Source organism: Aphis gossypii, chromosome 3, assembly GCF_020184175.1.
Source record: "Aphis gossypii isolate Hap1 chromosome 3, ASM2018417v2, whole genome shotgun sequence".
NCBI classification, from domain to species: Eukaryota; Metazoa; Arthropoda; class Insecta; order Hemiptera; family Aphididae; genus Aphis; species Aphis gossypii.
The window spans coordinates 36502973-36527151 of NC_065532.1; the positions used below are offsets into that span (position 1 = coordinate 36502973).

Below are 24179 nucleotides of genomic sequence, written 5' to 3' on the forward strand. Positions count from 1 at the left end.
GAAGATAATGAGGCACTTTACACTTCACATGGTAATTATGGAGGCGGTGGTGGTGATGGAGGTGGTCATGGACATGCCACATCATACCAAAGTTATGTACTACACGCCTTCCACCCATCTAAATTCCACGTTAAAGACCATTGAACATCATAACGAGTCTTCAGTTATTTTAAATAAATATAATGTTTAATTTTTAAGCTAGATCTTTATTATTAGCTTATTCAGTACAATACTTAGGTTTGAATTATTTTTGTTTACAATATACCATAATAATAATAATAAAAATAAACAAATTAGTTATAGATTTATATTATATTCTAATTGAAATATTACAAACAAATAAAAATACATATTTTTGAAATTAATTTAGAAATTATATTAATTACTCTTAATATAGGTAATTAATAAATTAGATAATGGAATAATTTTACTCAAACATGTTTTTATTAGAAAAAAAAATGTATCTGGATTAAATAAAATAGCAGGTTCATTGTTATTGGTATATATTTATTTGTAGAATTCGTGTTCTGATTCATCCTTTTTGATATTATTTTTGTAACCTTTTTCAAAATCTTTAGGTAAAACAATGTAACGATTTTCGCGTACTGCATGCATTCCAGCCTAAAAAATAAAATATATATTATTTAATATAGGTATGAATGTATGATTGATTTCATTGTTAATAATTAGTTGCCTAACCTAAGTCGTTTATACTTCTTTAAGCTTAGTAAGTGAACTACTTACATATGGTTTAGTACATGGGTAGTCAATCTGTGACCCATATTGGATAAATTTACAGATTGATCAAACTTTTAAAAAATATTTTTATTACTATTTTTTTGATTTTGAATATGGGATTCTATAATGTAGTATACAACTGCACAAGATCATTTAGGTTGGCCACCTTGGATTTAATAAATTATGACCAACCAAGTTTTTGTACATATTTTTGTTTAAAAAATTATATCAATTGAGTGGGGCAATTTTATAATATTTTGTATATTTTAAATTTTTAAGTGTATTTGATTTTTTGTAATATTCTAGCCAATAAGACTATAAGTAAACCGTTTTAGATAGGTTTGACAAAGTAATAATTTTATATGCTATCTTTACACATAAGTAAATTGTATGTTAGTTGGTCAAATTGTTAATAAAACGCTGAGTAATACAGTCTAAGGTCATATATAAAAGATTAGTGATTTTTACAGAAAAATTATTTCCTATTATTATAAGTATTTAAATAGGTGATATTCAAAAAGTTTAGTGTAATAATATTATAAAATTAAAACGTTAATTCTATAATAAATAAATAGGAATGACTTAGTTGATTTTTAAATAAATAAAAAAATGTTCATACATAACATGAAAAAATACATAATGTTTGTAAATTACTTTACTAAATATTACTTAAAATAATACTGTTATTAAATAAAAAACAATTCTATTTACAGAAATTTAATAATTGATATTTCTATTATTTTTTTTTTCTCATAAAAGGAAACTTTATTATTATCGAAATTGTGATTATAAAATAAGGTATTTATCAGTTATAGCGACTTTCTATACAATTTTCTAGTATTTTCAATTCTATAATTGTGATTAAAGACCAAACAATTAATGTTATAAGGAATCGCTTAGTTGTTATGCAATCAATTATTTGCTTTACACTTTCAAGGGAAGCCACACCCACGTGTGTAGTCTCTGTCTTACAAATGTTCATCAAATCAAGTTTAACTTTGTTAATTTAAAAATTAGAAGAATAGACCTAATATAAAACTTGATAATAAGAACATTATTTGTATCCATATGTTATTTTTTTTATGATTATTCAGCTTTTGAGTGAGTAATGAACATTTTTAATTTATACTGTTATAAACCCATAATTTGCTAAAAAATTGAAATATCGTAAAAAATAAACATACAAACACAAATAATGTTCTAACCATCAAGTTTCGTAATAGGTCGATTAACTTTAATTTTTAAACTAACAGAGCTAAATGTGATCTACTGAGTGTAAATGTGCTATACTTGTAAAACAGAGACAACAAATATCTGAGTAACTTCCTCCCAAGTTTTATTAGATATACTTATATTATATTTTCTTGAAATATTATAACTATAAAAAAAAAGTGTAAACTAGGTAGTTGCAATAACAGAATGGAGTTTATCAAAAAATGTTGTAGTTGAGGTAGTTGCCAAAAATATAGGCAAAAAGCAACAAAAATGATTACAAAAACAAAATATAAACAATACCTCTTGACAAATTGCATTAATATCAGCTCCAGAAATTCTATCTGGTCTGGCCACATAGTCTTCTAAATCAACTTCTTCACTGAGATTCATTTTGGCTGTAATCGTTGAAAATACCAAACGCTTTTGTCTACGATCAGGCAATGGAAACTCAATTTTTCGGTCCAAACGACCAGGACGTAATAAAGCTGGATCTAAAGTATCAGCTCGGTTAGTAGCCATTATAACTTTAACATTAGTTGTTTGATCAAAGCCATCCATCTGATTAAGAAGTTCAAGTAATATTCTCTGCACTTCACGGTCAGCTCCCGTTTGTGCATCAAAACGTTTAGTTGCAATTGCATCAATTTCATCAATAAATATTATAGCAGGTGAATTTTCTTTAGCCAAACGGAAGACATCACGTACCATACGTGGCCCTTCTCCTAAGTATTTTTGGACAAACTCTGAACCAACCACACGAATAAAAGCGGCTAGAAAATAACATAATATAATTTTATTGTAATGATTTCCAAAGTATTTAACTCTTATTTTAACAGGTAAAATTTTTTTTCCAATTTAATTTATAGTTACCTGTAGTATGATGAGCCACAGCTTTAGCCAACATAGTTTTACCACATCCTGGTGGTCCGTACATTAAAACACCACGTGGTGGATCAATACCAATTTGCTTATATAGTTCGAAGTGTGTAAGTGGTAATTCAACAGCTTCTCGTATTTCTTGTTTTTGCATATCCATTCCACCAATATCAGCATATTGAATATCGGGTTTTTCATCTATGAATATAAGAATAATAATTGTTATATGGAAAAATATAGATAACTAGATAAAGTTACTATAGATAATAAGATAACTTACCGGCTTGTAGCATAGATATAGAAGAATCTGCTTCTGGAGGTAATACATCAACCAAAGCATTACTGTGTTTATGCAATGCAACACTAGCAGATGGTTTCAGTAATTCCCGGTCGATTGTTGATAATATACGTACATAATAATTTGACCCAGTAGTACTTCCAACAATACCAGTATTTTGGTCAACTGCTTCTAAAAATTGACCAATGACAAGTGGGACACTCTGAATACGTTTTACTTCTTCTTGTGCGTGTAAATATTCTTTTTTTAAATTGCGTTGTTCATCTTTAATATATTCTTCTTGTACGGTCAAAAATTCCAAATACCTTTGTAAACGCTAGATATTTTAATAAAATAATAATAAATTAACAATAATTTTGATATTCATATTATAGTTAAAAATGAACAACTGAAATTTACCTTGTATCTAGAATAATGGTCCAAACTGTCTAAACATGCCTCAACATTATTTAAATTAGGAAGAGTAGGTTTAGCGTCTTGACTATCATCCTGCAACAATAAATACATTAACTTTACCATTAAAAATTATGTAATACATTAAAGCATATGATATATATTTAAAATAGAATAATTAATTGTTAGTTAATTTTTAAAAAAATTAGTATATTACACATAATATAATATAATATCAAATAATTAGGTACTTGAGAAATATCAACTGATATATTATATAAAAACAATGCATGCATGTCTGTTATATTTGATATTATGTTGTATTTGTCAATATTTAAATACATTTTGTAATAAAAATGTATATTAACTACAACGAACATAATACATATATATTATATTTGTGTGCATATGTATTAAATAATGAAAAACAAATCATACATGACACAAAAATGATAATAAAATTATTGTAAAAAGTATTCATAAATATATTTATTCGAAATGGGAAGAATAAGTATAACATAAATGTTTAGTTTCATGTTCAACTAAAAATTAAAGTGAATATTATAACCGATGCTAGTAGAATCATAAAACAAGTACAGAACAGTTTAAGTAATAATTATTATAAAAATGAATTTTAAAAAACAAAATACATACCCTTTCTGGCAAAACAATACCGATTTCTTCCATTGCAAATTTTCGTATTAAAACTGTAATAAGTGTAATTAAATATTAAAACTTCGTTTGATTGTCTATTTGTCTACACTCTGAAGAGAGGAATATGATTATTGTTATTTTGCTTTTCTTTACGTTATCAAAATGATTAATCAAAATTGGAATGATAATAAAACATAACCTCAAAGAATCCAATATCTTTGTTGTACAAACGTCGTACGAACTAGGTTACCAGTAACACAGTTTTGTGGAATGAAATTGTTACCAAAATGGCGAGGGAAATTCAAAGTATCCGCCACCATGTACAAAATAATAATAATAATAGTTCGCTTGTCCAGTAAACACGACGCCGATGTCAACTCGCTACGTTGTCGCTGTCACTGTGGATATACCGAATTTTGAGTTTAGTGTATGTCAATTTCATAATATTTTACTAACTTTTGAACTGTGGTCCACATGTCGATTTAATATTATTTTACGGACCAACTTATCCAAGTCATTATATTTTATAATAAGTAAGTACATCATAATTTAAAATATTATTGTAGGATTGTAACTGCAATAAGATAAAATAAACTAATGAGAATAGTGCCATAAAATGGACGTGTTATTGACAATTGGTATATTTGTGAGTTGTAATGACATTGGAGTAGTATAAAAATAATATTAAAGAATAGATGTGTTAAAAAAATTCATCGTGAGTCTTAATATTATTCAAAATTGAAAAGATTTATGAGTTATATAATTAAAATATAAACAATCGTAATTATAATTTTTATGTGAGCATAAATAGCGTTATATCTTCATAATTTTGATAGTTTTTGATAGATATAATAAAATAACTAAACTTCTCAATTGTTTGAAATAATTCGAAAAAACTAACTAAAATGAATTAGGTAAATATATACTATAATATTATTATTGATCAATCATATTTATTAAAGTTTATAGTAGATGGTACTGTTATAGGTAGTAGGTACATTAAACTATAGGTACTAAATAGTTATTTATATAATATCAATATGGTATACCTATAACTAAATTTATATTTTATTGGATAGACCATTTAGGTAGCAAGTTTGTTACTTGATCTTTGTCATTATGATTATTGATTTTATTCAATTTATAATGATTTATAATTTTAAGAATAATATAATAGTATGAATTATTTGTTTTACTTAGAAACTAACTTAACTAACTTAAAAACACACCAAATTCAATGCATTTGCTAAAACTATAAATATATTTATTAACTTTTATACTTCAATGTATTACCTACCGAACCTATTACAGTTTATATTTATAGCCTTATAGGTAGATATGTTTTATATACATAGGTACAATATACCTACTTGAAAAATATGTATAATACTTTATTATTATAAAAAGTGTGGTAGGTACCTTTAATATTATGGTAGGTAAAAAAAAAATGTGAATTATTTTATGTAGTTTCGAAATTTGTCTAGCAAATGTTGCCATACAATTTAAATGATGTTATTTAACAATTATTATAACACGTGATACATTGAATTGAAAAATGACAATTGAAGTTTGCCTAAAATAGGTAGATATTTCGAAAATGTGTTTTTTGTTACAATAATTTTACCATAATAAATTACTATTAATAAATAGTAAATTACCTAACTAATTAACTACAATTACCTAATATTATTGTTATTGTACTAATATCCCGTTACAATAAATGAATGATATGGGTAAAAAGTTTTCATACCTAATTAAATATACTTTAAATGTAGGTAGTCTACGCCTTACGGAATATTAGTATATATATATATATATATTTCAAGAGTTTGAAATATTAGTATAATATTGATAATTATAAATAGGTACCTATGTTCTTAAAAAAAATAATAGGTAATAATGCTAATGAATAATGATACAATTAGTAATCTGTTTAAGTATATTATCTATTATCTATACTAATAAAAATTATTTATTTAACTATTTATAATATAATTATAATTTAATTTAATTTATTAAATAAATATGAGATATTTTACAAACATATTTGATTTTTTTACAGGAAAGATTAATTAGGTATTTTGAGAATTTTTTTTTATAATTTTATATTACTGTATACCTACTGGCTACTATACCTACATTTTTCAAAATACCTATCACAATTAAAGATATATCTTTAATCGTGGTACCTATTCCGTTTTTAACTATAAAATTAATGCTATAGAGGTTTATATTTAAAAATCAAAATGTATCACTATATAATTCCATTAAGGTTCTAAAAAATAAAATAAAGGTAATATAAATTGTATAAATTATACGTAGATAAAACTGATTATCAATTAACATAATTTAAAAAAAAAAAATTGTTTGAAACTTCAAGCAACTGGGTACTGATGTGTTGTATAGTAGATGTTTAATGCAAGTTGCTGTATCTAATAAATGTTTTAAACTCGAATTCGATTAAAATACCAATATTATTATACACAGAAAACGTTTCTAAGCGGAGACGTCAGGCTATATCACGAACTATATTTCATAATATGTTTTTCTTTTGTTATTGTATTTTTTATTTTACTATTAGTAATATACTTATACAATTACGATTGGTTGATGAGATTTTTGTCAAAATCATAAAATTTATAAATATTCTCAATGTTTAATTATTCTAGGTTAGGCCATATTAAACTATTGTTATTAACTTTTGATTCAATTCTGCTTTATTGTAAAACCATGTGAATGTATTCATGATAACTTATAAAATCATCTACATATTTAAGAAATTTCATTGAAAAATTTATAATATTGTTTTAAATTCAAATGTTTAGACAAAAAAAAATATGCTTTTATATTTTTTTGATATTTTATTTTGAGTATGAACTACTTATGAAGTACTTTCAATTAATTTTTCAAGTTAGTTATAAAAATTAAATATTTCATCAATTTGTGACCAAAATAATTGGCATAAGTTCATGATTTTGATGAATTTAATCAAAATTTTAACTTTTATATATTATAAACTTAAATAAAACCGTGACTATTATTTATTTTTGATATATTATTTCACTACCAACTATATTAACAACTTCATATATTAAATTTTCAAGCTAAAGTAAATGGTTTGGTTAATCATGATGTCTGGAACAGAAACTAGTACAAAACGTAGATATTAACGAAGTTTTTGAAAATTTGAAACCTTCAAAGCATTGAGACCAGCTTACCAGTTACCGTTAATTGGCTTACCGAAGTTTTAAAATAGATATATACTAAAACGAATGTTGCCAAATTGCGGCTCGAAGCCGCATGTAGCTCTCGTCATAGTCAGATGTAGCTCACGTCTTATTTATAAAATCAAAATTTACTTGCTATTGTTATAAATTTAAATTTTTTAATAAGCATTTATTAAAATTTATCAAATTATATAAAATTTATTTATAAATATTTTGGCTTTTGGGCTTTTGGCATAATTGTATTTGTCCACGTGGCTCGCAAACACACTCGTAACAACACTCGCAAATATTTTTTAAATTAAATGACCTAGTAATTGTGTACTTAGTTAGCGAGATCAATTGTATATTATGATATCAATGTATATGTAAAAATCATTATTTAAAATAGTAGTATCTTAAAAAATAAGATACGATTATAGAAAAAACATTTATAAATATACTATATAGTATCTACCTATTGTTTGTTTTTAATACTATAAAAACCAAAAATTTAAAATAATTATACATTTTAATTTGAACTAATTTTGAATAAAAATAAAACTAAAATAAAATCTAAAAAAATATGTTGTTAATTTCAGAACTAAGCATGGAGTCTTGGAAAAAAGTATGCATAATAGTATCAGTGTATGTTGTACTTCGTGAATTCCGCCCAATAGATCCTTTTATTATTAAGTATATAACGTCTCTTCCAGAAAAATACACTATTAAAACAGTAAGTTCATCAACATTAATGACCCTAGATTAGTTGTATTTATAGACCATAGATTTTTGTAATCTTCATACATTTAAATAATATAATATATTATATAGTCGTAAAAAAGGAATGCATATATTAGTCATTATTATCTTATAATATTTTTTTTAATTTATAATGTTGATTTAAATACATTTTTTATACTTTCATGAAATACAATTGTTTTTATTTTTTAATCATTATCCATTGCAAAGTAAAATAACAGAAAACCATATAGAATTTAAAATTTACAATATATACTTACAATCAATCCCTGCACAGAGATTATTCAATGTACATATAAAGTCAGCATTAATAACTACTTCATATTACTTATACATAACTCATTTTATAATTTTAATATAGATTAGAGAAGAGGTTTATCCTATGAGTAGTTACGTTAGCGTGTTATTCATAGTAATCCTATTCCTCATTACTGATTATCTACAATACAAGCCAATAATAATTTTAAATGGATTATCTGGAATTATGTCTTACAGCTTACTATTAGGATCTCCAACAATATTTGTATTGAAAGTAAGTATATTTACCTACCTCTTGTCTCGTTTAAATTTATTGTGGAATTGTTTTTTTCTTATAGAACAAATTCCAACTCATTTAAAACTTATAATTTTTATTTTTTAGTCAAGTCAAATATTTTTAATGCTTTTTAGAGCAGCTGAAGTTGCACATTATACATATATGTTTGCAAAAATTGAGAACAAAGATCAATATCAAATTGCTACTTGTATAATAAAAATTTCAATTATGATTGGAAAAAGTAGTTGTGGCATAATAGCACAAGTTCTTATATCATATAATATTGTAAGATACGTATGTTTACTCTACCTAAGTATACTTGGTAAGTAAATACTACATTATATGGGTTTTAATTTTTATGTTGTTTTAAACATCAGTTTTAATCAAATATATATATATTAATATACAAATTAATATACTTGTACAACATTTTTTAAAATACATTTATTCTTAACATATTAATAGGTAATTATTATGCATAAATGTATGTATAAACTATAAATAGTTATAAGATGATTCTTTTAAAGGATTTTTTTAAAAATTATTACGTATTATGGATTATATATATTATATATGTAATTTAAAGTGATTAAGTAGGAAATTAAAAAAAAAAAAAAAAATATTGTTTAAATGATCACATACATTTATTATATTTCTTACATACATTTATACATTCATATTCCTAATCAGAATATATTTCCGTTAAAACCAGCAAAGTAAAGTGTAATATACCATTACAATAATGCTTATAAATTATATGTATAACTAATTAACCTCAAATTATTATTGAAAAAAATATAATCTACTTGGGAATCTAATATTAAAAATATGTACTGCAAGTTACAGGCAGTGTATTTTGTTGTAGTATCAACTATCAAGGCCGTAGCCAGCGGGAGGGTTTAATATAATATATTTATACTCCATTTATAACCCCCCCCCCTCCCCCAAAAAATAAATATTTTTCTGGCTACGGTCTTGCTAACTATCAACCTATACTGTCTAGTCTGTGTACACTATATACACTGTACACTTAAACTTACACTTAAAAAATTTGTTATAGGGATGATTTTAACTACGATCTGGTCATTAATTATGCCACCAGTTAAGTTTAGTTTATATTTTTATAAAGAAAAAGATAGTACAATTATTCAAACAAAAATCAATGAATCTACTAATGTGAATCTAGATAAAAAAAATATAAAAGTGTGTAAAATATATTTTTTTTTAAACAATAATATGATATTTACGGTGCTGTTGGCTATATAAATACAGAATTACTTAATAAAAATGAAATTCTCTGAAGTTATTCAAAAGTTGTGGGATGATTTTAATGTAGCATATACGGATGCTAATGTATTTAAATGGTCAGTTTGGTGGTCGTTGTCATTTAGTGGTTATGTATTGGTAAATATTATTAATTTTTAAAACTTGTTCATTTTATATTTTTATACAATAACTGATATAAATTTACTATTTTACAACTAATCATAGTTTTATGTGAGACTGAATTTTTTAGGTTTCCCATTATATTCAACTTCATTGGGAAGAAATTGAGCCTCACAGTGAACAAAGCCCTCTAAACGGTGCAGTTGAATCATTGGCTACACTATTAAGTAAACAAATACAAATTTATTTTTATATATTTAAATATACTTATATTACATTACACTACTAGAGTTCAAAATGTATTAATTAAGACCTAAGATTTTAATGTTAAATGTTTAAACTGTTTTTAATAACATTTATTGATTCTATTGATTAATCAATATATTTTTTTTAAATAATTTTTAAATGTTTTGATTATATTATAGTACGGATAGTAGGTATATTGATAATTATAAAATTGTTTTAAACATATCAAGGCGCTGCAACTATATATGCGATTGGAAGAGTTAACGGAGATTGGGACAAGTATAGAGACATTATAATGGCAATAGTAGCTATGGGACTTGGAGTCATGTTATATTTTCTTTCATTGACTAAATCTTTAACAAAGTCATATGTATATTACATAATATTCTGTTGCACATATCAGACTATGGCAACAATATCAAGGTATAATAACAATTATGTAATATTTAGAAAATCATTTATTTTGGCTAATAATAATCCAGTGATAAAAATTAATTTACTTTTGTTTTAAATAATATATATTATAATGTAACATATAGATTATAATACATAGAAAGTATATTTAGTCGGTATAAATATCAAATATATTTTTAGCGCAGGAGTTGCCAAATTTTTGAAAAGGAATTGCTATGCTTTAATATTTGGATTTAATAAGTTGATTGGATACATTTTAATTATTATATTCACCATTATCATCGTTGAAGATAAATTATTCTCTTTCGACATTCGTCAACAGGTAAAACATGTATTAATATTTATATTGTATAACCAAAAGCTTTTAAGCATAAGGAGATTGATAAAAAATACTATACAATAGATATATTATATTGTATAATATTAGTTAAAAGGTACGGTTATAGCCATACCGCTTAATCTATTTGCATCAAATATATGGTGCGTAAGAAAATTAAACAGATACCTTTAATACCTATAAGATATGAAATGTATAAAAGTTTCTTAGTAAAAGCCAGAATTTGATCAGAAAATAATTTAGCAAGCATATTAAAAATATTAATCGAATGTATTATACAATTATTAATATTATGTTAAAATACAACTTGAGTATTTAATTTTTTTTCAGTTTTTAATCTACAGTGTGTATTTTATGTTCTTGGGATGTTTTTTTTTATTAATGGCTTTCATGTCATTCAGGCGACTATGAAAAAAAATGAATTATTGTCGTAACGTGTTTATAAGTACACCTACAAATAAAGTGTGCATTTCATAAGTGCTTTATTTGATATAATAATATAATAGCTATGAATACATTTTATTTTTTTTTTGATTTTACAGGAGTCATTATATTATATTATTATAGTACACATAATTTCTATCATTCGTGAAATTATGTGTCAATATGTTTAGTTGAAATCTATAAACCAGTTAGTAAATTATATGTTCTTAAGCCTATGTGTAAAATTATTCACGATAACAATCATTAGAATAATTAATTTACCGTATGAAAACATTGTATTTTTTTTTTTTTATATCCAACTAAATCTAAAAATGTTTAAGATTATTCATAGGTATTTTATTATATATATATATATGTTTACTGTTTAGTTTTGTTGATTTTCACTATACCCTTAATATAATTAAACATAACTTATTGATTTTTATTTATTTAGGTATCTTATTTAAATTATATAATTGAATATTTCTTATAATCATATCATGTATAATATTTATTTTTTTAAATAAATTACACTTAACAGAAAATATAGGTGTATTAATATTTATCAACACCTAAACCTAATGTATTGTATTCTTTAAAATACTTTTAGATCAATGTTTTTATGTTTACCTGATTCTTGATCAGCGTTTCCCAAACTGTGTTTCCGCTGGGTCCACATGTGTACCGGAGGGGATCCCTGGACGTAAATTGAAAGTACTACATACCATAATATTGTTTGTAATATTATAAATATAAAAACGAAAAATTTATTTTTATTAAGGAGGTCCGCAATCATTTTTATTATCTCTAAGGGCTCCGGCAGAGAAAAAGTTTGGGAAACTCTTGTTTTAGTTAAAACTGATAATGATTTTGAAATATAAGATAAAATTGTAATTAATCAAATAAAATTTATTTCATTTTAAAAATTATACCAAAATAGATAACTACTTTTACTAAAAAGTATCCTTAGTATTTACTATTGTATATGTATACAAACTTTCATATAAACTTAATTTTCACGTTAATTAAATTAACGTTTCCTAGCGGACAACGCCTACGCTAAAACATACTTATCAACTTATCAAGTTAAATTTATAATTTGTTAACTGTTAACTTTTAACTTATCGATATTGTATCCTCTTAACTTAACTTGAGTTAATTATTTTCATTAACTTGCTCACCTTTACCTATATATAACTAATAAAGTGATGACAATTTATTGTCTTTTTTCGTATATTACTTAATTTGTACACTTCGAAGATACCTCACTAAATAAAAGGTACATACTACATAGTATATACTATATAAATATACAGTTATTTTTGTAGTAATCACAATAAGTACAATGAATGTACGTCCATAAAAACAAATTGTAATCTTAATCAACTAGGCAGTCCGCAGATAACGAAAATAATAAAATACTATATCTCGATAGTAGATTCAGATATTCTCACTATGAGTTTTTTTTATATATAGTTGCGATTAAAGTATGCCAATTTCTGCATTAAGAAATTCATCAACCACCGCAGAGTGTACGTATTCGCAGAAGTGTTTGCATTTGTATTTAAAATTAATTCTTAAATATAGAATTTATGAATAATGAAGAAAATTGTCGTATTAAGTTTTAAATTCGGATTTCAAAATAAGTTGACAAAATGTAAATTATATTATAAAAATATAAAATAATAAATATATTTATAAAAGTATAATACATAACCATGAAAGTGACAATAATAAAAACTTAATCCACAGAAATTGAGCAATAGTTAAAAATAAAAATTGAAATTACCTTTGAAAATAATCAGGAATTTGACATCGAGTCACAGCAATTTTAAGTGGAAATTCGTATACCTATATCAGAAACACGATAATTTAAACAGGTCTGCTAGATTGAATAGGGTATAATATATAGTTTTTATGTCTTATAAACACGTCTTGTTGAAATATAATAGAGCGCTAAAATCTTAGTGAAGGTATGAGTTATATAGATTTGTCTAAATATTTTTTCAAAACAATTTAATATTTACATTTAAATATACAATTTTTTTTTGTATTATTTTTGTTTAAGTTTAATATAAAATTAAATAATAATTAAATTAATAAGTCAAACCTAAAAATATTATACTTTAAAAAGAAGGTAATCTTATTCTAAAATTTTTCAAAAATCATAAAAAAATTATTTTACATAAATACGTATTAGATAATTTATATGTGGGTCTAATCAAGTTCGACTATACCTAAGTAAAAAAGTAAACTTATAATTAAATTGCTGTTTAAAATATTATTTCTCTATGCTTAATATTTTTATTCACGTTGATAAATTATTAAGTAGTTATATATTGATGTAGAACTATTTCGTTTTAATATAGTTTTACTGAAAAAAGTTGGCTCTACTGACCATCAATCGATAGTTTCAATGTTTCCCAGTTCTTATACATTTATGAAATACTGAGCTTATATTGCACTGTACAATAGAGTTGTTTATATTTTAGTACGTTCAATGTGCCCCGATTATGTAAGTAAATAAAATTATATTTTCCATTTTTTTTTTACAGTTATACAGTTTTTATAAGCGCTTGTCTTATTATATTATTAAGTAGTAAAATGTATTTAATATTTATATATATTCTATATTTAAATATCATTTAACATTGTTATTAAAAAAGAAAACTAATACTAGTAATACTTTTGGTTTTCAGGGATCAAGATTTGAATACCGAAACACAGAAAAAGTAAGAATATACAAAGTACAAATTCAATATTTAATACGTTATAAGCATAAAGTAGAAAAACATGTAATAATAGAGTGAAGAAGTGAAATATTTAGCATAAAATAACAGACCATAAGTTATTGTTTGATTGTTATTTTTTTTTAAATCAACTTCAACTATTAAAGACAAATAGAATACAATTTTATTATTTGGGTTTGATTGATACCAAAAAGGTATTTAATCGTGGTCTTATAAAATTAGAAAAATATATGTATAGGTAGTTTGTCTATTTCAGTTTATTAGATCGAACGTTTATAGATAATATCAAATCTGGGCAAGTTAGTTATTTATTTTGTGGAGGAAGCGAATTTGTGGGGTCCTCTGGGCTGCAGCCCACTCAACTCTCCCCTAAATTCGACCCTGGCCAGAGTCAGATCTAGAGATTCTTATACTTTATTCTCCAAGAAGATAAAAAAAATGCGTCCTATTTCCAGTGTATTATATACTATTATTTGTTCTGGTCGTTCGGGAATACAAAAATATTTGAAATATTATTAATAATATTTATTTTTAGTAAATACCATACCATTATTTACAGGAAAAGTTAAAAATAAAATAATATTTCATACTTGAATACCTGTTTTAAGAAATAAATATACTTTGTAATGGACATTTAATAATTAATAATTATATGTATAGTTGTATTTTTCGTAGTAGATAGTCAGCAAATGTTTAAGATTAAAATCAATATATTATAATCATCAAAATTGTTTTGTTGATTTTCTATTTTTGCAAATATAAATTGGTATGCTTACAATATATTTAAAATATTACTATTATTATATAAAAATGTATAATAAATATAATAATAATTTTTCTTGAATAAGGTACCAAAAGTTAAATGAAAATCATAACTTATAACGCTCATAGGCGTGCGCACGAGTACTTACGGCCTATACAGCCTATGCTGTACCTGTCCTGTAATCTGTATTTATATATTTTAATTTATTGAATCTCAGTATCATAAATTTATCTAAAAAATTATATTTTTTATAGTTTTTTTTATGTAAATGAAATTGTTGTTGTATTATACCTAATAATGATAAGACATGCCCCACAAAATAATAAAATATTCTGTTATTTCATTGGTAAAACCCCAGTCCTATCCTTTTCTTTATTATCTATAAATTTGTCATGTAAATAACAATAATAACTCAATTCTGATAAATTGATTTGCGCCAAAATATTACGACATTGCGATAAATAAGATAAGGATTTTTATTTTTTATCAATTAGCAACATAATTTTTTTAAATATAGAGTTTTGTATTGATATTTTCTATATTAATCTGGACTCTGGTATTTATACATATTTAATTCAATATAGGTAACTTATAAGACATAATAACCTAGTGAGTACCTATAAGAAAAAATTGTGCTGTACCTACCTGTACCAAAGTTCTGTACACGCCTATGGGTACGCTGATAATCGGTATTGTACCTAATATAAATCTTAGTAATTTTAATTTCTATTATTTATTAATAAAGTACACTACTTCTATAAATTTTACTCTATAAATCATTAATTTTAAAACTAACTATAAAAATTGTATTTATTGAAATTGTTGGTATGTTTATTATAAATTGATTAATGATGAAAATATTTATTATAATAAATTTAAATTACTAAATATTATAATAATATTATATAATTATTGTATTCAGAAATGTAGTGATTACTCGGTGTATTTTAAAAGCTAAGAAGATAAAACAACTAATTTACTTATACATTATATTCAAGTTATCTAGAGTTCAATTATTGTTCTCAGTTGACAGTTTTCAAATAATAATTATACTACATAATTTGAGCATCAGTATGTTTAACAATATGATTGGAAAAGATCATAGGAGTATTCAAAAGCACAAGTTTTTTCCAATGATAGGACACATTACAATAAACCAAATAATATTATTGATTTATAATATTACAATATTTTTCAAATATTTATTCCAACCATAATAGGTATACTATAAATGTATAATACCTACTCGTAATTATGACGTATATTATTTTAACGATAAGCTATTTGTGTACATTTATTAAAATTATTAATTATGACAATTATTGAATTTTCAACCAATATTTGATATTAAAAGTTATGTTAATTACATTTTTAACCTTTATATTGCTTTGTATGTTGATGCACAAACGATGTACGACATTTTGGCATAGGCGTACTACAGTAAATGCACAAACAATAACCGACAACGCATATAATTATATTTACATATTTTTTTTTTTTTTTTAATTAAAAATAGAAAAATTACAATTTATACTTAGAGAACAATAAACAAATAGGTATGATATGGAAATTGAAATAATGATTAATATAAGAAGGGAGACTTTCCAATAATATAGCTCATAATGGTTTACGTTATTTGCAATTGGGTAAGTAACCAACGGGTAACTGTATTAATGGCAATATTTTCCGTTGTTTAGTCAGCTTTGTTCAAATTTATATCCATCATGTCATGTGACTTCCGTTAAAATCACGATACCAATTGCTAACCAGTAACCGTGATCCACCGTGAAATTTTCAGAGTTAGTCGAACTTAAATTATGGATGCGACTCGACATAGGTACGACGTAGTTGTGAAATTGACTTAATTAAAGAAAAACTGTATAGCTATTAACTATTTTCTCAACAATTCCACCTCGACGAGCACTCCGATTCTCAATGATTTTTGAAAACAGACTAACAAAGTAGTATACGTGGTAAGGGTCAAGGTGAATATTATTTCAGTTGCGGCCCATGTGCAGTAAGGCACATTTTCTGCATATTGCTCGTCTGTAAAAAATGCCTACATGCACAAGGCACACATCATACTAATTTGTTCACCTTATGATGTTTTTTACGAAACAGTTTTCATCGATATTACATCATCTATTCGAATTATTTTATAAACTATTCTTGCAGTTCTCGATATTTAGACTCGCCAACTCGTTATGCATAGAACAACCCAGAATTAATTCAAGAAACATGTGCATATGTGTACGTATATTAATGGTTATTTGGACAGTTATAATTTATTTAAAAAGTACTTACTGTCCGATCGACGGAAAAATGTCATTTTTAACGCTCCAATCGACATAGAGGGAAGGGGGTTCAAACGTAAAACATTTATCTTAAATTATAAATTATCATCATTAATCTGAAATTATAATTGCAAATAAATTGTGTGTACAATAATAAGTATTTTAAAACTAAGCTAAAGCTTGCATATTTCAGAAATGACGTGCTTTACATTTACCAGATTTATAAGTTTATAACTTAAGTTTTATCTATTTAAAGTTTATACCTACAAGTGAAGTAGAGTGGCACAGACATACTCCAAAAATAGTATTAGTCCTATAACTTTTATGGCTAAACTCTAATCTAAGTGTTCTAAACTTTTTAAATTTTAAATCATGTGAAAATAATATTGGCATGGACGAAAATATAACTTTGATAAAATGAACCTTTAAAATAATCACCTTTATTTATAACTATGTACAATAAACCTTAATGTTATTTTTTTCACAGAATAGAAAGTAATGATTTTTACTAACTGCTAGGTTGCTAAGTAAAATTAATATAATATTAAAAACACAGAAACTTAAACAATTAGCGAATAAGGAACATGACAGAGAGGGATGGCTTGGAAAATGCTAAAATTGTTAAGAATATAATTTTATATCATAGGCTTCTATAAAAGCTTAAATTTATTTACAAATTACAATTTTAAGTTTACATTAGTTTTATCAAAACATATATCATAACCTGATAACCGTACACTTACTACACTTCAATAAAATATGATATACCAAGTCAGGGGTCTTCAACCCACGGCCCGCTCTGTTATAATATGCGGCCCGCGATCACATTTGAAATTTAGCATTGTATATTTTCTATTTCAATAAAATTGGTTAACTAAAATTAAATTTTTGTATAAAATACATGATTTTATTACGAATGCGGCCCGCAAGATTTTTGAAAAATAATACGTGGCCCGCTGAAAAAAAAGGTTGAAGACCGCTGTACTAAGTAGTGTAAGTATTGGGGTGGTAAATAATTACGTTATAAGAGGCAAGATCATAATACTATAGCATATTATGAGCAGTAATATTATTGATTATATCATTAATATATATTATTATTCTATAATCAATGGTAATATGTATTTTGAAATTTAATATTATATTATGTTCATTACCGCTATGCAATATAATAATATCTATATGGGTGATGGAAATCGGTTATAACTTATAAGTTATAACTATAACTCATAACAAACTTGTATGAGAATAAGTTAAAATCGCGATGGAGTAATAATAATATCTACCGTGGATAAAATAATATAAATGGTAAACTAACAATATGAATAAAAACAATTGTACAAATTTAATAAAATTACAAAAATATATTTCAATTCATGTAATTTTTTTTTAAATAAAATTTATAATTTCTGATAAATTCGAAGATTTATCTACATAACGTGCTTTTTTATTATTGTGAATTTATCTGTATTGATCTTACGAGTGCACTGCGCCATAAAAAACTATTTCAATTTTATATCAATAGTACCCATCATTGTTTTTGCTGTTTATCATTTAATGTCACAGATTTGCTGCAGATATCGTTGAGCTGTGATGTTATTTAATAATAAAAACTATTAAGAAATGTTACTGAAAAAAGAAATGAATCCATTTAGGTAGGTTATCGATAAAAAGTGGTGAGAGCAGAAAAAGAAAGCAGAAAGACTCGCGAAATAAGAGCACGCAAGTCGAAAAAGGACAATGCCATAACAGGCACGAAAGATATCTGTCGTGTCATCGTTAAATATTTATCTCCTCATAGTTTCGTTACACTGCCAACTTCTAAGTGTAATACTTACAATTTAATGAATAGATAATCAATACTAGCATATTGTCGTGCGATCGGATTGTATATTTTACATATTGTATTTTTATAATTTAAAAACGAGCTGTTTCTTTATTTCCAATGGTCATTTTTATCAAAAAGCTTAATACGAGTAATATAATATATCGTGCATTTCTTCGATACATAGTCTAAAAACTAGAGCATAATTAATAAGGCCACAAGAGCATAGTATCAAAACAATCAATATTAAACACAAAGAAATGTAGTTAACAAGAAATACTAAGTAAACAACATATTCTATTATCAATTGAAAGATATAATATGATTATAGATTATGTTTGTTAGATTTATATATTATTATATAAATATTTAATGTTTGAGATAATGATGATATTATAAAGTTTTATGTTTCATAAAATTAAGTCGTATGGTTTCAGGGGTGGTGGTCGTTTGGGCGAAAGTAATAATTTTTACCAAAAAAATAATAGTCTGTTTGGGCGACTATCATTTGTACCGCTTGGGCGAGTGAAATTATTTTTACCTGTGCGAGGTAAAACCAGGTGACAGATACTGATGATATTATTGCTAATCGTTATTAATCACTATTATCAATTATAAATTATTCTAAACTGCAGACTGCAGTACTATAATTATATTATACGTAATTTTATTTATAATTGTTGACTTATTATTAATTATTTATATGTAATATGATTTTTGACTAATTATTTATATTTTATATGATTGTTGACTTATTATTATTAATTATTCATATTTTATATGAATTTTGACTGTAAATTACTCATATTTTATATGATTTTTGACTGTAAATTACACATATTTTATATGATTTTGTTTAATTAATTGTTGAGTGTGTATTATAAGCATTTTCATTAAGTTCAAACTGTATTTTTAATTGAATAATTCTCGCCCAAACGGTATATATCTATTCGCCCAAACAGACTATATTTTGGGTCGATTCGCCCAAATGGTCTACGCCCGGTTTCAGATGTTTAAATTGTCTATTACTTTAATGTCTTCCGAGTTGTCTAGTTGCTAAATGACTGGAAAGACGCTGCTGGATAATGTTCTTCTAGGCTAATCTCATGTTTACTATTAAATAAACACGATACTATTTTATTAAACTATAATATTAATTTATTTACTAGTTGCTGTTAATAACGGTTATTGAAATAATTATTAATTGATAATAATTGTTAACCTACCAAATCGAAGAACGGTGTGTTGTAAACTCGCTTCATTGATTATTTTAGCACGTTTGAATGTTAGTCTATGATAATTGACTAAGGCACTATATCAACAAAATGCGCTTTGGTCTTAAATTTTCAATTCCACTCACACCACATACACGGGTGTTTGTAATATTAGTGCATTGAAGTATTGAACACGTACTTTTTTCTGTTCATGCATAACATAATTCACGTCATGATACATAGTCAATATTCAACTGTAATATCAACGTCGGCGGATGTCCGGTTTCTGCGGTCATGGTTTATTTCCGCCGTCGCCCAACATCTGGTCGCCGCTCTCAAATACGAACTAGGGGCGTCATGAGACCTATGGCGGGAAAATCGAAAGAACCCATGAAAAACACAGACCTATAATTTATAGCAGTTGGTATAAACTAAGTTTATTTGTCTATGCGCTATGTCGCAGATACTTATTCGCCTACGCGGCGGCGGCGGCGGCGAGTATTTTGAGAACCCGACGACAGCCGCCGGGAGAAGAATAATATGATAATAATAAAAACGTTGCACAATCGTGGCGATGCTGGATGCGCTTGCGCGTGCCCGGAGCTAAAAAGATTAACGCGACCGCCACTCGCCCTCGCACGTTGCACAACAGTCGTCCGCCACCGCCAGTAGTCGCGTCGGTGCGCCGCACCTTTTTAACAACGTTACCAGTTACCGTACGTAATAGCAGTAAGTAACCAGCCGTTGTTCAGTTGTTGTTGTTGTCGCGGTTGAGCGGTATGGTACACGCGACGGGCGAGTATACCTAATCGCGAACAGAATAACATAATAATATAAAATCGTTGTCGCCGTTTTATACTACATAACATAAAATATAATAATAATATGATATGATATAATATTGTAATATCGCTTGAAGACAAACAATTTATTGAGACGACCAAATATTTCACGATATTACCTATTAGGTATTATTGACACATTGCCGGAACACTTCAGTAGCAACGGTGTTGTTGTTGTTGTTGTTATTGTCGTAAATTATAATATTTTGATCGCCGTCGTCGACTCGGTGGCGGCGCGTGGTGACTAGTGAGATAACAGCGTACTTATTGCGCAATCCCACTCTCGGAGACAAAACGATTGAACTCGACGTCTCTTCCATATTGTTTGATATTTGTATAAGTACCTATAAATACGTTCATTAATGGCTGCACTACTCGAGGTGAGTAACATATAACAACGTTATCGTTCCTGGTGTGATTTATTTTTAATCCTCCGTCGTACTATTACCAAATGCGCATTTTGTTTAGACTCCGCCGCAAATTGTAGTAATATTAATCATATTAATCGTGCACACGTGTGACGCCGCCGTGTGCTTCTTCGAAACACGTCACGACATGTGACCTGACCCCCTTATAAATCTGTAAACAATAAAACGTAAAATATGTAAATTATTATGCCGGTAACGTCGACTGAAACATCGCTAACAATAATTGCCCTCATAGTTCTTCGACGGATAGGTACCTTCTCTACTGGCGTATATTTTCGTTTTGAATATAATTACCGTGGTGGTGGGGCAGGGGGATTTTTTAAATGTTTTTAAATAAATTTACATTTATATTGGCGTTTAATTTTTGTACCAAATATAACAATAAATTTCCTATTTGAAGAAAGTTTTGAATTTTTATCTCGGATACATTAATGTATAATGAGCCTTAAAGGAAAGTCATGGTGTTGGTATAGTTATACATTATGGTGTAATAAAAAGCTCTCAAGAGGGAGATGTCCCGTTGTCTATTACTGCGTTTAAATTTCGAACAAACAATTGTCCATTTATAAAACGAAAATCGAAATCTTACTAACAATTACGTATAAGTGTAGATTCAACGAGTGTTACTAATAAAAACAGTGTAAAATCTCTTATATTAAAGAATTTGTAGAACGAATATTTTGGGATATCGTTTTTATGTTCATCCGCCGTGATGAGTAATGTTATTAAGTAATTTACAATCCATTTTGATGAAATTTAATGTTATGTACGGTTTTCATAACAGAAATTAAAAGTATAACAGAAGTATAAGAATATAAAAGCATATGAGAAAAACGATATTATACGATACGAGTATACATATATAAATTTATTAAATTTTAATTAAAACAAAAACTCAGAATTAATACCTAACTATAGTTATAGTTATTGCTGTTAAATGTTAATTTTTAAAATCGGAATCCGGCTTAACATTCAGTGGGGACGCGGGGTCACGATAAATGTTAAAATGTCGCATATTATAGTTTATTGGTTAGATAAACACATACCAATAGAAAACGTAATGATATTCAATAAAAATTAATATTCGATATGTTGCCATTCAATAGTCAATATACGTTTTAAAACGTATCAGGTATTTACTCAAAAACGTTTTGGTATCAACCACAATATTTCATATTCCAAACTAATACGGCCCATTTGTTGGGTTTTTGAACGAGGACATTGGATTTATCGTTATTAATTTATTATGAAGCCTACAGTATCGTCTCATTCGCTTTTATCAATTATTATTTTAAGGACAGGTTTACCCAAATACTTCGATAGTCGTTATTGTTTCGGGCTGATTCCGGCGCAAAGGCAAAAAGTGGCGTTCTCGTGGAGTTCTCAATCGAGTTGTTTGTATCATCTTTATCGCGATTTTATTATTATCGTAGCGGGTTTCCTCACTCGAACATCACCACCACCACCACCTGCTGCAGCTCTACTATAACGTTTTCCACCACCACCATCCGATACTTACAGCCAGTACACAGCCTGTCACTGACTGCGCTCGTATAAGTAATAACATTCATAATAAGAAACAGAATAATAAACGGTATGCCGCACCGTATGCTTGTACGGACCTCGGAGTACTGACGCAAACGTTCACGAGGTTAGGTCTATCGCATCGTGTAGCGCGGCAATTCGAATTAACGCTGTCAACGGACATCACGACATAACTATCGCATAAGGTCAAATGTATTATAAAAATTAAATAATTACTGTAACAATAAAATCGTTCGAGAAATTATTTATAATGTCCATTATAAAATTATGATGGTAATCGGTTACCGGTGACCGCAACAAACGTTTTGTCTTAACGCCGCCGTCGCGATCGAAATAGAAAAAAAAACAGACCACAATACCAGGAACGCGCGTATTTCGTCTACCGCATTTATTATACCCGGGTATCTTATACCGACGACGTTTCAGCGTGACCGCTTGGACGGTAATCGCGGCGGCAGTTGTGACCGCGGTGGCGGCTTTTATCGGCCGTTCGAATCGAGCCCGTTCAGCGGAGGCGGTGACGACAGCTTTGTCGTAGTTATTGTTGCTGGTTCTACGGCCGTTGCGTCCACTACGACGATGGTTCGCAGTGAGACGCGCCTGCAGTGATCGCGGCCCAAACGTTCTATGGACAGCGACGACCACCAATTGCAAAAGCAACACCAGCGGCGGCGGAGGTCGACGACGGCCGTGCTGCTACAACAGCCTGGCGTGAGGTGGCGCGCGGTGCAACCGGCCAGGAGGAGTTGCTCGGCTGTGACCGAAAGGGACGTGATGATGGTGACCGCCGGCGCGTGGCAGCCGTCCCGGCAACATTCAGTCACCGCCAAGAGATCGTCAAGAGTTTACAGGTACACTTTTTACACTCGAAAATCGACCGATAAATGTTTTACGAAACCTAGTCTACAATGGTTGCGACTTGCGATGGCCCGTTTTTGGCAAAATGGATTAACTCTGAGGTTAAAAATGTTTTGCCGAACAAAACGGGATTTTCACTTAAATTAGACATAGGTACTAAAAGATAAGTAAATTAGTATT

The 24179-nt window shown here is 27.1% G+C and overlaps 3 protein-coding genes across 5 annotated transcripts in view; 2 read left to right on the forward strand and 1 right to left on the reverse strand.

Annotated features, from left to right (window-relative positions):
* Nucleotides 1-293: 293 nt before the first annotated feature.
* Nucleotides 294-4342, reverse strand: LOC114122109 (26S proteasome regulatory subunit 6B). The gene is made up of 6 exons (XM_027984677.2): nucleotides 4175-4342; nucleotides 3527-3616; nucleotides 3110-3443; nucleotides 2824-3027; nucleotides 2254-2723; nucleotides 294-621 (listed from the first exon to the last, which is right to left on the reverse strand). The coding sequence occupies exons 1-6, from the start codon at nucleotides 4205-4207 to the stop codon at nucleotides 508-510; spliced, it is 1245 nt and encodes a 414-aa protein (XP_027840478.1). The 5' UTR covers nucleotides 4208-4342; the 3' UTR covers nucleotides 294-507.
* Nucleotides 4343-4473: 131 nt separating this feature from the next.
* On the forward strand, nucleotides 4474-11785 carry LOC114122123 (folate transporter 1-like). The gene is made up of 10 exons (XM_050204633.1): nucleotides 4474-4707; nucleotides 7980-8113; nucleotides 8501-8671; nucleotides 8780-8996; nucleotides 9735-9877; nucleotides 9947-10078; nucleotides 10191-10287; nucleotides 10537-10729; nucleotides 10901-11042; nucleotides 11388-11785. Exons 1-10 carry the CDS (start codon nucleotides 4545-4547, stop codon nucleotides 11466-11468), a joined length of 1473 nt encoding a protein of 490 aa, XP_050060590.1. The 5' UTR covers nucleotides 4474-4544; the 3' UTR covers nucleotides 11469-11785.
* Nucleotides 11786-13976: 2191 nt separating this feature from the next.
* The window catches only part of LOC114122149 (uncharacterized), a 35653-nt gene continuing 25450 nt past the window's right edge, over nucleotides 13977-24179 (forward strand). For 2 of the 3 annotated variants that reach the window (XM_027984723.2, XM_050204629.1), the window contains exons 1-2: nucleotides 21087-21548; nucleotides 23568-23992. In XM_027984723.2, coding sequence (XP_027840524.2) covers nucleotides 23769-23992 — 224 coding nt within the window. In that variant the 5' untranslated portion in view covers nucleotides 21087-21548; nucleotides 23568-23768. Of the gene's footprint in view, nucleotides 13996-14179; nucleotides 14213-21086; nucleotides 21549-23567; nucleotides 23993-24179 lie in introns of those variants that run through there. The other variant, XM_050204630.1, reaches the window with a different exon arrangement.

Coding starts and splice junctions, on each gene's coding strand:
- LOC114122123 (XM_050204633.1), top strand. CDS start 4,545: ATGTCAACTCGCTACGTTGTCGCTGTCACTGTGGATATACCGAATTTT. Junction 8,672..8,779: donor CAACAATATTTGTATTGAAA/GTAAGTATATTT, acceptor TTTATTTTTTAG/TCAAGTCAAATATTTTTAAT. Junction 11,043..11,387: donor CTTTCGACATTCGTCAACAG/GTAAAACATGTA, acceptor ATTTTTTTTCAG/TTTTTAATCTACAGTGTGTA.
- LOC114122109 (XM_027984677.2), bottom strand. CDS start 4,207: ATGGAAGAAATCGGTATTGTTTTGCCAGAAAGG. Junction 3,617..4,174: donor GTATTGTTTTGCCAGAAAGG/GTATGTATTTTG, acceptor TTATTGTTGCAG/GATGATAGTCAAGACGCTAA. Junction 3,028..3,109: donor TATATCTATGCTACAAGCCG/GTAAGTTATCTT, acceptor TTATATTCATAG/ATGAAAAACCCGATATTCAA.